We start from the raw sequence: 14,574 nt of genomic DNA on the forward strand, positions 1-14,574 counted from the left end.
AAAATTCTTTAGAAAAGAAATAACATTTTAATTTGGACATTTTGCTAAAACCTTATTAATTTCAAATCTGAAAAAGCATTTTTGGTCATTGTATTTTATATGGCACCCCAGAAACTGCTAAACTGAAGTAGAGAAATAGCTCTCAAATTATTCTCAATAAACCCCCTTTTTCTGATAGCAACACTATCTAGGGAACACCAATTCATTTTCTTAATTAAAAAAAAAAGGCTTCTTTAATATCTCCTCAACTATTTTTAGGTCATTTGTAACAAATTTTAAATTTCTGTTAATTTACCGTGAAATATAAAGCCTATTACATATTAGAATTTTGCTATATTACTCTCTTATATAGTAGCATTAGCATGTATAGTAAGTTTCACCACAAACATTTAAAATTTAATATGAGAGAATCACCTAAAATTTGTTTTACTAACTTTAAACTTTAAGTATAGCAGTTCTTTATTAACTGATTGCTTCTTTCCCTTTATATAGGACCAGAACTTCTTCCACACAAGACCAGAAGGAAGATTGGAGTATTGCTACACCAGTGAAAGAGGTTAAACCTGAAGAGAGAGGTAAAGTTGTGCCTCATACTTAAATAAGTAAAATTCTATTTAAAAGCTCATTGACTTTTCATTTAACATATTTTTAATTTTTACAATAATCATTTTTAAGAGTTTTATAATTCTTGTGAGTATCTAATGGAGGAAAGAGCCTTCTATATCATTTGGTTAAACAACAAAGTTCAACAAATATTTATTATACCATATACTGGTCTAGGTACTGTGTATATAATGATCCCTCTCCACCTCTCAAGAAGCTAACTGTAATTCGGTGCTGTCCAGTAGTACTTTCTGGGATAATCAAAGTGTTCTGTATTTCCACCGTCCAGTAGAGTAGCTACTAGCAGTATATAGTAGCTGCTTGAAATGTAGTTGGGAAGACTGAGAATTTAATTTTTCAGTTTAATTTTAACACATTAAATGTAAATAGTCACATGGGATTCACGGCTACCACACTGGACGTGGAGGCTCTACTATATTTATATCTTATATATAATATAATATTTATATATGTATAAATTAAGATTACTATCTCGTCGCAATTTATAAAATATAGTAATTTATATATTGGAATAAAGTTTGTGTTAAAATTACTTCAACATATTTGAATGTATTCTTAATGTTATATTAAACACCTCTTCCTTCCCTCACCACAAAAATTTGTTAAACATCTTCCTTTCATGAGAAGTAACTAAGAATTCAGGACTTTGTAAAAGTACTAATATTTTATTTTCAAAGCTGTCTCTTACAGTGAGTCTCTGTTTTTACTGTTTCCTTTCACTACATCCACACTGAAGAAAAAATCTCATTCATTACTTCTTAATTTTTCACATGACAGATGCTAGGAGGAGATTAATATGTTAATGGACATGATAATAGTTAAATTAACTGCGGTTATGTTTATTGTAAACACATACATTTGATCCCAAAGTACAAGACAATATCAGGTTGAGGAAGATTTATTGTAATTAAGTGTTTGTGCTAAAAAGAATTGCAGGTGGTTACTCACCTACTCGGTATGAAACAGTAAAACTAATTGAGATGGTATTCTAGAAAAAAGTTGAGAGATTAAATACAATGAATTGGAGGCATCTCAAGTTATAAACACAGCATTTACTTTAGAATGCTATCATAGAAACAGTACAAAAGATATCTCGAACAAACATGATAGACATCTTTGCTAAAACATATTTATTTATATCAGATCAGAAGTGATTTAAGTGGCATTAATTTAATTATACATTTCAGACAGATCTTGTATAGAAACTGAATAGATCACAAGTTGGCTGGAGAACACAGTGTTGTGTATGTTGTCATGAAAAAAACAGACAATTAAGGATATAAAGTGTCCAGGATGTGGTAGAATATGAAAAAGAAGACAATAGACTAAATAAATAGAGACCAAATAGAGGGCCAGTCCATAAAAGATAATTTTTATGTATTACAATAGAGAAACTTGTTTCTCAAGAAATCTTTTCAGGTAGCATGCTGAATTTCTTTGATAGGCTTACTAGGTTAGACGTAGAAACTGTGTGACTACTGAGCTTGTACTTATAACCAATATGTAATATTATCTTCTAGCAGAGAATTATTGCTTTATTTCCAAATCAAAACAAAACAGAGGTCTAATAGTTGTCTTTTTTTTAAACCAGTTTTATTGTTTTTCCTTTAGCCTCAGCTCTTTGAGGCTTTGCCTTTCTTGACACTTTGTGTTTGTTTATATCTTCTTGTCATGTCACATTTTGGCAAAAGTCACTGTTTACAAGTATAAATCTCACCAGAGTGGAACCTATATCCATCTTCCTTCCTGATCTATCTCTGGGGAGAGAGTGTATTGCCCAGAACATAACAGGCTCTCTGTGTGTTTCTAGTATAAATAGATAAGTGAATACCCATGTTAATCATTTTCGTTAACATTAAACTGTATCTTTTCAGAGCTGTGAACCAAGAATCACAAGTATCTCTCATCACAAGAGTTAATTTGTGTTATAACTAAATAAATGGAATTTGGAAACACTGAATTCCTGGCAGGGCTAACTAGGGATGTTATTATCTGATAAGGAATATAAAGTATCTTGTTTCTAGGAACCATCTGAGGATTTTCAGTATTTATCTGATGTCATTATGATTCGCTTTTGTCATAGAATGAGAGAGGAAACACAAGCATAATTTAAAAATAAAGCTCTGTAATATAGCTTATGAAAAAAACATTTTTAGATAAAATATACATGAAGATGTTGCTTGAGATTTCTCTATTCTAATTATTTTACAAAATGTTCACTTAAAAATCTGTCTTCCTAGTTATAACTAATGTTATGATTGTATTATAATAAAACTATCTTTAAAAGGGTAATTCATTTTTCTAAAATTCTCTTATTAAACAGATAAATATTAAAAAGTAAATAATGATAGAACTAGTACCTTTGTTCACACCACCTAGTTTATGGCTGATTCATTAACAAATGTGAATACGTATTTCTATTTTAAGATGAAAAGTGTTCAGAATTAAAGCAGGAAATGGAAGCATTGCTATCAGAGGCCATTCATCTGATTAAAAGTCTAGAAACTGACCGTGCAGAAGCTGAAGAAGCTTTAAAACAACAAAAATCAAGAAAGAAAAAGATCCATATGAAAATTGATTCTTGGTCAATCTGGAGACTTCAAGAAATCCCATTAGCTGTGCAGAAAGGTAATAATAAGAATTTTTTCATATTGCTGTTTACTTTGTTTGAGAGGCATGAATAATCAGTTGAAGCTCTGGAAAAAAGTCAACTCTGACCATGTTGTTTTGTATCCAAACTAGTGCACTTTTGATAGGTACTATTAATGCTAATGCTGATATCATTTATATAGCTGGGACTGCACTGAGCAAATCTGGACCTTCTGTAGTTTGGTGTTTGTTGGTAATTCCATAGTATTTGTGGTACCCATGGGACATTTAAACTTTTGGCACATATTTCCTATGATGACTACATTATTTGAGTACTTGAAATTTAGAAATTTAAGTTCTTTCCAGTTGGTGTTATTAGCCAAATCTTTAATTTTAGGAAAATTAAAGAGTTTTAAAGTGATATTTTAGCAACATGCATCTGCTTTTGAGAATTCAGTAGATTTTATTGAGAACTTCTAGCAGGCAATAAAACTGGAGATGTTTCCAAGAGTCATGTAGGTAACAGATGTTTCAAAAGGAAACACTGTTTTTTTTAGACTAGAGAATAAGGGGCCTATGGTAAAGTGTTAAATAGTCTAAAGGCATTGGATTTTTTATTCTCCAGTCACTGCCTATTAAGCATGCCTACTACGTGATTCTACTGAGGCTGGACTTTGTAAATTAATTTTAATTCAGTTAAAAATTTTAATTCAGGATTCACGTACTTTAAAAGTGGGTTATATTAGGGTGCTCATAAATCTATCACTTAAACTAATACACTTGAGAGGAAAAGGGAGGCAATTAATTATTACGTTGACAGATTAAATTATTTGTCAAACTGAACATTTTTATACATCTTTGTTGTATATCTTCTAAAACTATAGTTTCCAGGTAGGGTGTGCACATTTTAGGGAGTTATAAGAAAAAAATAGAACTTTTATTTGTATTTTTAAACTTTGTTTTTTTTTATTTCCTTTCTTGATTATTTGGATTTTAATTTTGCTTTTATTGTACCTGACAAAATACAATTACTCAGTGGTTCCTCGATTATGTTATTTTAAACTGATAAGAACAGATACTACACTTGATCTTAGCCAAAAGGCCGAGAAGCGATCGATTATGTTATTTTAATAAAATAAACTAAATGTACGGTCAATGACTGTTTACTCCTTTTAAAGTAATACTGAGCTCACAGATTGAGCTCACCATTTGTTCACCACCTTCTGGAGCAGAGCTCAAGAAGCAGGAAATCGCCCAGAGCCTAACTGAATGAATTTAATTCAGCCTTTGTTTGTGTTCTTTGTTGCCCTTTACTAAAGAGTTAATTCTAAAAATTATGCAAAAAGTGCTCTAAACTCAGGTAAGAGTAGGCCTTTTTCTACCCACACTTTAAAGTATGCATTTTACAAAACATTTGGTTTCCATAGCTGTTTGTAAATATACATAATTCAGGCTTGGGGTGAGTTTGTTCTGATTCCAAAGGTTTTGAATAGAATTTATGATGTGCATACTCTACTAATACAGTAGCATTGGTATGTAATTTATAAATACATACTTACGTACGTATTGGTGTTTTAGACCAAAGAATCTGACAATAGAGTCAGAATAGGCATCCTGGGAAATTCTGGAGCCCAGTAAATTCTTTTTTTTATATAATTTTTTTAAAAGATTTTATTTATTTATTCGACAGAGATAGAGACAGCCAGCGAGAGAGAGAACACAAGCAGGGGGAGTGGGAGAGGAGGAAGCAGGCTCCTAGCGGAGGAGCCTGATGTGGGGCTCGATCCCATAACGCCGGGATCACGCCCTGGGCCGAAGGCAGACACTTAACTGCTGTGCCACCCAGGCGCCCCTGGAGCCCAGTAAATTCTTGAGCAGATTCACATTCACATCCACAAGGAGTCATCTGCAATTTAAAAAGTAAAAGATTTATTTATTTGAGGGAGAGAGAGAGCACGAGGGGGACAGAGGGAGAGGGAGAGAGAATCAGACTGCACGCTGAGCATGGAGCCCAAGGCAGAGTTGAGTTTACAATGCTGAGACCACAACTTGAGCTGAAACAAGAGTCAGGTGCTTAACCAGCTGTGCCACCCAGAGGCCCCTGCAATTTTTTAAAATGTTTGGGAAGCTTTTCCTTGTCAGTAGTAGTAGAAAAGCCAGCGGTAGCTGGTTTTATTTAATACTTTGCTGATAAATTTCTGTATAATCTCATATGGTCTTTATAAGAGCATATAGTGTAGTTTGTGGTTTATATGAAGTTCTACTTAAAATTGCCAAAATAAAATTAAATTGAGATACATACATGCACATCCTACATACCTTATAAATGCATTTTCAGTGATGGAATGCATTCTTGCCATTGGTGATAACTTATTGCTTGGGCTCTCTTTTATTTAAAGATCTAATTAGTGGAGCCTGGGTGGCTCAGTCGGTTAAGCCTATGCCTTTGGCTTAGGTCATGATCTTCAGGTCCTGGGATCAAGCCCCACATAGGGCTTCCTGCTCAATAGGGAGTCTGCTTCTCTCTCTCTTTCTCTCATGCCCCTCCCCACTGCTTGTTCTCTCTCTCTCAAATAAACAAAATCTTTAAAAAATATAAAAAAATAAAGATCTACTTAAAGATCTTTAAAAAATCTATTAAAGATCTACTTAAAAAACTGAAATTTATGTTCATCTGCTTTATTTTATTTAAGTAGCTAACACGTGCAATGAAATTTAAATTCATTATTACTATATAGTTTTTAGGTGCCTTCTGTTTGTAAAATATTCCTGAAAAGTAATGTGCTTTCAGGAATATATTGCCTTTATATTGATATAGTTAGGATATAATATAAATTTTTTAAATTTTATAAATTTTTTTACAGATTATAGAATTATATATTCTTATAGATTTTAGATTCTCAAAGTCTCTAGCTTATGTGACAGGAAAAACTTTTAATCTCCTTAACAGCCTTAATATTAAGTATGATATTTATAGAATTTTAATAATTTTTATAAAAACATGTTTATAATTAATGAAAATATTAAAGAAATTCAATTTTTTCTAGATAGCTTGTGGCCACTCCTCCAGATCCATCCATCCCCCTAACCAGCCCACTCACACCTGTATCTTCTGTTTTGTGATCCATGAGGCTGATTGATAATGGACTGCATCAAAGATATCTTTTGTAATCTGTCTTCATGCTGGTTCAACCACTGGGAATTAGTGACAAGAGACCATGGGAGATAATGGAGAAGAGTGAGGGTGGGGTTTTATACCCTTGACTACTTTCCTTTCTACTTGGTCACTGCATCCCCTCCTCCGTACAGAATGACAACCACTGGCACCCAATATGTGACCAATAATCTTGCAAATGTCTTTTCATTTTCCTATCAAAAAAGATAATCAGAAATAAGTTTTTCATCAGAAATTGAGTGTTATATGAACTTACAAATTATAAAATTAGATATACACAGCTGTGTTTCCTTACAAAATAAGAGAGTACGTATATTTATTATACCCAAGCAGCATCTGAAGGCACAAATAAACTAATGACTCAGATGTCCCTGGTACTCTCATTGTACCTGCTTCTTTAGATTCCCTGTCTTTCCCTTAACCTGCATTCGTGGCTGCATGGGTACTTCCCAATGACTGATTACCTAATGGAAGAGAAAAAAATTACATACTGGTTTATGTATGGATTTAAATGGCATGTTGATATAAGTTGGGGAGCTGCTGTTTTACAATCTCAATATGGGAAGGGTGAAGACAGATTACCTTAAAGGAGAAATGTCCTGGGATACAAATGGGAAGTAGCAAAAAGGATGGCATGATTGGAGTTGGAAAGAACATGAATGTTAAGACTGGTGAAAGGAAGTGTTCTAGGAGAGTGTTCTGGGGATTATCCTTTCAGAGAGGGTGGAGTGTAAAGATAATCATGTCCCATAGAAATGCTCACAAGAGTACTTCTATTGTGGAGGAAGATCTCAGCAATAACACAGTGTTAAGTCTTCTAATTTTGTTTGCATTGTTTAGTCGTGTGAATTAAAGTTATTTACTACAATAATGCTTTGTAACAAATCATGTCGGAACTCAGTGGCTTACAACAATAAGCATTTTTTAATATAAGCTATCCTATTTGTAATAATTTCAGTTGATCTTTTTGTGTTTTGATATATAATTATATCAACAGAAAATAGTACTTATTTTTTCCTTTTCCTTTCTGACATTTATAACTATCTCATTGTTTTACTTCTAGATGATTTTAGAAGACCTCTACTCTTGCAGTTTTTCTCATTTTGTAATTCATGGAGTGGTTATACATAACCCGGTATATACGTTGGTTGTAATAGGCAGGATTTATACTAAAACAATTATTAGTTTATAAAACATATATTTAAATCCCTTTAATGATAAATGACAAAAGCAATATATTTTATAATGCAGCACTAAGATAACATATTAAATTTAGTAAACTTCACAGGTAAGTAATTTCTGAATCTAAAGTATTTCCTATGTCTCTTATCAAATAAAGGTTTCTTTCAGGAGTTCTTGTTTTAAAATCAGATTTTCTTTTGTTATTGTATGTCTAGAACATGAGGCCTATTTGAGAGATATTATAGAATTACGATGGCATCTTGAAGATAAAGTTTATCAACTAAAACATTTTGAGGAACAAAAGGCAAAATTAGAAGAAGCTAATGCAAAGCTTCAAGCAGACATAGACTACATGAATAAACATGGTCCTCTAATTAACTCAAAACAGAACCAGGAACTTGAAGCTCTGAAAGAATTTCATTTAAAAAAATTTGAGGTAAATGAATGAATGAATGAATGGATATACATTTTATAGATTGTTACTTAGTTATAAAAAATATTTCAGCTATAAGAAATTAACATCTTTAAATGTTTCATTTTCAGTGAAAATTGACCTGCTATTTATTTCCCGAAGGAGCTATTAAACTACACATAATACAATCAATTGATATTCATTTAAACTGTGTAATCTTCCCTTTTATGCTTAGGAGTATTAATAATAGTCAACCTACTAATACAATTTTGGAGATTTAAACAACATGATAATTTTTGAAGTTGTAAATCAAACTGGGAGAGAATACAAGTAGAATGTATCAGTCAGTTTCATTGTTGATGATAATAAATTGTAAAATCTTTTCAGTGATTAACATTTAACTCTCCCATTGTGGGATTGTATTATAAAAAATATATTATTTATACCTGCCACTAAATGAGCAAATTAAATTTATATTCGTTTTTTATTATTTTAAAGTAAACAGAGTTGTTAAATGTGTCCTGTATTCTCAGCAGTTCCATTTTCGTCCCTTACTCTCCAAAAATTTTAAGCACAATGCATGGTTTCTTTTCTATTCTTCAAATAGTATCAAACATAAGTTTGTGCAAGTTGTTTTTGATCTAACGTTGTTTTAGAGGTGAAGCTACTGTTCATTCGATTTACTTGCTGTTTTGGATTTGACACCAAAAGCAAAGCTAATAAAAGCAAAAATAAACAAGTGGGGATACATCAACCTAAAAAGCTTCTGCATGACAAGAGGAGCCATCAACAAAATGAAAAGACAATCTACTGGCTGGGAGAAAATATTTGCAAATCATATACCTGATAAGGGGTTAATATCTGAAATAAAGAACTTCATACAACTCAACACATAATAAGACAATATGATTTAAAAATGGGCAGAAGATTTGCATAGACATTTTTCCAAAGAAGACATACAGATAACCGACAAGTACATGAAAAGATTCTCAACATCACTAATCATCAGGAAAATGCAAATCAAAACCACAGTGAGCAATCCATCTCATACTTGTCAGAATGGCTGTTATCAAAAAGACAAGAAGTAACAAGTGTTGGCAAAGATGTGGAGAAAAAGGAACCCTTGCATACTGTTGCTGGGAATGTAAATTGGTGCAACCACTGTGGAAAACAGTATGGAGGTTTCTCAGAAAATTTAAAATGGAGCTGTAACTTGACTCAGCAATTCCACTTCTGGGTATTTATTAGAAGAAAAAACACAAATTGAAAAGATGTGTGCACCCCCATGTTCATTGCTGTGTTATTTACTATATCCAAGATATTGAAACAACCTAAGTGTCCATCAATGGATGAATGGATAAAGAAGATGTGGTATATATGTACAATGGAATATTACTCAGCCAAAAAAAGAATGAAATCTTTCTGTTGGCAGCAACAGAGATGGACCTTGAGGGCATTACGTTAAATGAAATAAATCAGACAGAGAAAGACAAATACCATATAATCTCACTTATACATGGAATCAAAAGAAAAACCAAACAAAAAAACAATTTCATGGATACAGAGAACAGATTGGTGGTTGCCCGACGCAGGGGGTTAGAAAGTGAATGGAAAGGGAGTCAAAAAGTACAAACTTGTAGTTATAAAATACGTAAGTCATGGGGATTTAATGTACAGCATGGTGACTATAGGTAATATTATTGTATTACATATTTGAAAGTTGCTAAGAGAGTACGTCTTAAAAGTTCTCATCATAAGAAAAAAATTCTAGCTATGGATGGCAATGGATGTTAACTAGGCTTGCTGCGGTGATCATTTCACAATATATAGAAATATTGAATCATTATGTTTTATACCTGAAACTATTGTATATTAATTGTACCTCAATAAAAAATTAAAAACTTTTGTGCATCAAAGGACACTATCAATATCTGATAAAAGGTTAATATCCAAAATATGTTAAGAACTTACATAACACCAAAAAAATAAGTAATACAATTAAGAGATGGTCAGAGGACCTGAAAAGACATTTTTCCAAAGAAGACATACAGATGGCCAACAGATACATGAAAAGATGCTTAACATCTCTAATCATCAGGGAAATGTAAATCAAAACCACAATGAGATATCACCTTGAACCTTTTAGAATAGCTAGAATCAAAAAGACAAAAAGTAGCAAGTGTTGGCAAGGATATGGAAAAAAAGGAACCCTCATGCACTGTGGTGGGAATGTAAATTGGTGCAGCCACTGTGGAAAATAGGATGGAGGTTCCTCGAAAAATTAAAAAATAGAAATACCATACGATCCAGTAATCCCACTTCTGGGAATTTACCCAAATAAAACAAAACACTAATTCGAAAATATATATATGTACCCCTTTTTTATTGCAGCATTATTTACAACAGCCAAGATATGGAAACAACCTCAGTGTCATTGATAGGTGAATAGATAAAGAAGATGTGGTATACATATATACAATAGAATATTACTTAGCCATAAAATATGACAGAATCTTCCCATTTGTGCCAACATGGATGGACCTCTAGAGGACATAATGCTAAGTGAAATAAATCAATCAGAGAAAGACAAATACTATATGATTTCACTTGTGTGTGGAATCTGCAGAACAAACAAAAACTAGGAATAGACCTATAAATACAGAGAACAAACTGATGGTTGCCAGGGTGGGGGGGAGTGAAAGGATAGGCAAATGAATGAAGAGGAATGAGAGGTACAGGCTTCCAGTTATGGAATAAATAAGTCATTGGGATAAAAGGTACAGCATAGTAGGGGCACCTGGATGGCTCAGTTGGTTAAATGTCCAACTCTTGGTTTTGGCTCAGGTGGTGATCTCAGGGTCGTGAGATCGAGCCCGTGTCAAGCTCCATCTCAGTGCAGAGTCTGCTTGAGATTATCTCTTCCTCTCCCTCTGCCTGTCCCATGCTTTCTCTCTCCCCCTCTAAGATAAATAAATAAGTCTTTAAGGAAAAAAATGGTACAGCATAGGAAGTATAGTCAATGATACTGTAATAGCGTTGTAATGGTGACAGATGGTAGTTACACTTGTGGTGAGTGTAGCATAATGTGTGGATTTGTTGAATCACTATGTTGTACTCCTGAACTAATTTAATGTTGTGTGTCAACTGTATGTCAGTGAAAAAAAGTAAAAAAGAAGGATACTATCAGAAAAGCAAACAAAACAAAACAAAAACAAAAACAAAAACCCAAACAAAACAAACCCCAAACAACCAAACCTATAGAATGAGAAAAAATATTGCAAATTATACATTTCAGAAGAATATAGTACCTAGAATATATAAATAACTTTCAAATTCAACAACCCAAGACGAACAACCAAATTAAAAATGGGCAAAGGACTTGAATAGCTATATCTCCAAAGACATACAGATGGGCAGCAAACATTTGAAAAGATAGATGCTCAGCATCATTAGTCATTAGGGGAATGCAAACCAAAACCACAGTGAGATACCACTCACAGCCATTAGGATGGGAATAAATATAAAACAGAAAATAACATGTTTTAGTGTCTATGTGGAGAAATTGGAACTGTGGTACTTTGCTGGTGAAAATGTAAAATGGTTGCAGATGCTGTGGAAAAGACTGGCATTTCCTCAAAAAGCTTAACACAGAATACCATATGCTCTAGCAATTATACTCTGAGGTATATACTCCAAAGAATTGAAAATGATAATCAAAAAAACAAAATCAAAAGTTGTACATAAATGTTCATAGCAGCAGTGTTTGTATTAGCCCAAGGTGGAAACAACCCGATATCCATCACCTGATTAATGACGAAATAAAATGTGATATATCTATACCATACAAAGCAAGAAAAAAAAAGTAGTATTGTTATATGCCACAACATATATCAGCTTTGAGGGACTATGCTAAATAGAGAAGCCATAAAAAAGATCACATCCTGTATGATTTCATTTGTATGAAATATCCAAAATAGATAAATCCATAAAACGAAACAGATTAGTGATTGCTGGGGGCCAGGGGAAGTGTAATGTAGTGTTTTATTTATAGTCCTTTATCATATAACTTTATTTTATTCTGCTGTCTTGACTCAGTTTTGAGGTCCTGGGTAGAGATCTACTGAAATAACTAATTGCTTAAAGGACTCAAGGCCTCTAGTCAGTGTGCTTGAGCCCTAGTGCATATCTTGCCAATTGTAGATACTTTCAAATCAAGCTCCAGGGCTCTGTGTTGCCTCCAAATTCTGCAAGCAGCTCAGCCTCAAACACCACAGAGCCACAAGAGTATTATCCACATCAGCTGGAGTGAGTAGCAGTGGGGGAAGTATGTACCAGTGCCACGCGGATCCAACTCAAGAGCTTACCTCGGAGATGAATTTGTCTCATATAATGTAACCTAGTTCCCAACATGGAGACCACCATCCCAGCCTTGCCTACAGGTTACCTCTTCTAAAGGTGCTGACAAATTGGACATGGGATATTTGATATTAGGAATTCTGTTATGTTGCCTGACTTGTTTGCTTAGCTCATCATTCTGGTGTGCTCCTTGCTCTCTACCAAAATGTATACCCCTACACTCCTGTGCCTAACGGATAATCTTGTAGAGGTTACTACTACCTGTGCTATTTGAAAAATTAATGAACATTATTGCTTTTTTCAGGAGGCAATTGCTTAATTTCAGTCCACCAATTTACCCACTGAGGAGAGGACTGTTCACTCCCTACTGCCTTCTACTCCCCTCCCTCCGACTTTCCACCAGGACATCCACACTACAACCACCTCTTCTCCATAGGTTGACAGAGAAGGGAGAAATGGAGAGGGAAGGGAGAATGTTTATGATATTTGATAACTAAAAAAAAAAAAAAAAAAATAGAACCAATAAAAATGGAATATTTTGGACCCTTTCATTAAGATAATAATGGTTATTCCTTAGAGGATTACAGTTGATATCATTTATTTTTTCCTCTGTATTTTCTGGTTTTTCTACAATAAAGTATTAGTTCAACAATAAAAACAATGAAAAGTAGCAATTCTTTTGTAGGTGAAAAAATAATTATTTTATTTTGCTCATGTCACCTGGAATATTGAACTTATTTTCTTCAATAACTTTTATACTTCCCCATTATTGTTGCTTTTCAGGCTAATGGAAACCTAAAACTTTACTGTGCTAAGTAGAATAATATGGGAAGAAAATCAATATAAGGGACTTTTTTTTAGATCAAAATTACTCTAAATTTAAGTCCTTTCTCTGATTTTTCTCTTGCCTGATTCTTTTAATTACCCATTAAGTGCATGTATTAACAAAAATATTTTTCATTTCTAGGTAATGGAGTTATACAAACAAGTTCATGAAGAACTTGAAGAAGCTATAGAAAATGTTGAAAATGCCAAATTGAATGCTAAACAAATTAGACAAAACATGGAGAAAGACATTCATAGTGATGAAATAAGCATAGAAGACTACAAGTAAGAATTTTTCGCTAATTCTGCTTACAGAGTTTAGAACAAAAATATTGATTAAAATGTTATTTATATTCCTGTATAAAAAATTCAGATGCAGAAAAAGAATCTAAATCACCTATACTTATCACCAAGTTTATATATAAATTAAGATTTATATCTTTTACATATGTAATATATGTATGTGTAGAGTCCTAAAGTACTGTTGTTCTGTTTTTATTTTATTTGTAGGTTTTTTTAAAATTTTAATTCCAGTGTTGTTAACATACAATGTTATATTATTTTCAGGTTACAGTATAGTGATTTAACAATTCTATACATTACTTAGTGCTCATCCTGATAAATGTACTCTTTAATCCCCATCACCTATTTCAACCATCCCCCCTCCCACATCTCCTCTGGTAACCGTTAGTTTGTTCTCTGTAGTTAAGAGTCTATTTCTTGATTTGTTTCTTTCCCTATCTTTTTTTTTTCCCCTTTGCTCACTTGTTTTGTTTCTTAAATTCCACATGTGAGTGAAATCATATATTATTTGTCTTTCTCTGACTTCTTTTGCTTAGCATGATACTCTCTAGCTCCAGCCATATTGTTGCAAATGGCAAGATTTCATTCCCTTTTATGGCTGAATAATATTCCATTGTGTATATACACCACGTCATCTTTATATATTGATCTATCAGTGGACAGTTGGGCTGCTTCCATAATTTGGCTATTGTGAATAATGTTGCAATAAGCATCAGGGTGCATGATCCCTTTGAATTAGTGTTTTTGTATTTTGAGGGTAAATAACCCAGTAGTACAATTACTGGATTGTAGGGTAGTTCTATTTTTAACTTTTTGAGGAACCTCCATACTATTTTCCACAGTGGCTGCACCAGTTTGCATTCCCACCAACAGTGCACGAAGATTCCTTTTTCTCCATATCCTCCCCAACACCTGTTGTTTCTTGTGTTTTTTATTTTAACCATTCTGAAAGGTGTGAGGTGATATCTCATTGTAGTTTTGATTTTCATTTCCCTGATGATGAGTGATGTTGAGCATCTTTTCAAGTGGCTGTTGGCCATCTGTATGTCTTCTTTGGAGAAATGTCTGATCATGTCTTCTGCCCATTTTTAAATTGGATTGTTTTTTG

General features: G+C 33.1%; 1 protein-coding gene and 1 pseudogene across 1 annotated transcript in view; one reads left to right on the forward strand and one right to left on the reverse strand.

Annotated features, from left to right (window-relative positions):
• CCDC178 (coiled-coil domain containing 178) overlaps positions 1 to 14,574 on the forward strand; it is a 372,754-nt gene that overhangs the window by 35,471 nt on the left and 322,709 nt on the right. Inside the window, exons 5-8 of the mRNA XM_087869978.1 lie at positions 493 to 575; positions 3,052 to 3,252; positions 7,786 to 8,006; positions 13,306 to 13,448. Coding sequence (XP_087726104.1) covers positions 493 to 575; positions 3,052 to 3,252; positions 7,786 to 8,006; positions 13,306 to 13,448 — 648 coding nt within the window. The remainder of the gene's footprint in view (positions 1 to 492; positions 576 to 3,051; positions 3,253 to 7,785; positions 8,007 to 13,305; positions 13,449 to 14,574) is intronic.
• On the reverse strand, positions 4,199 to 4,327 carry LOC123776700 (U2 spliceosomal RNA; annotated as a pseudogene).

Source organism: Ursus americanus, chromosome 19 (genome assembly GCF_024610735.1).
Source record: "Ursus americanus isolate L20-20 chromosome 19, mUrsAme1.1.p, whole genome shotgun sequence".
In the NCBI taxonomy this organism is placed as follows: Eukaryota; Metazoa; Chordata; class Mammalia; order Carnivora; family Ursidae; genus Ursus; species Ursus americanus.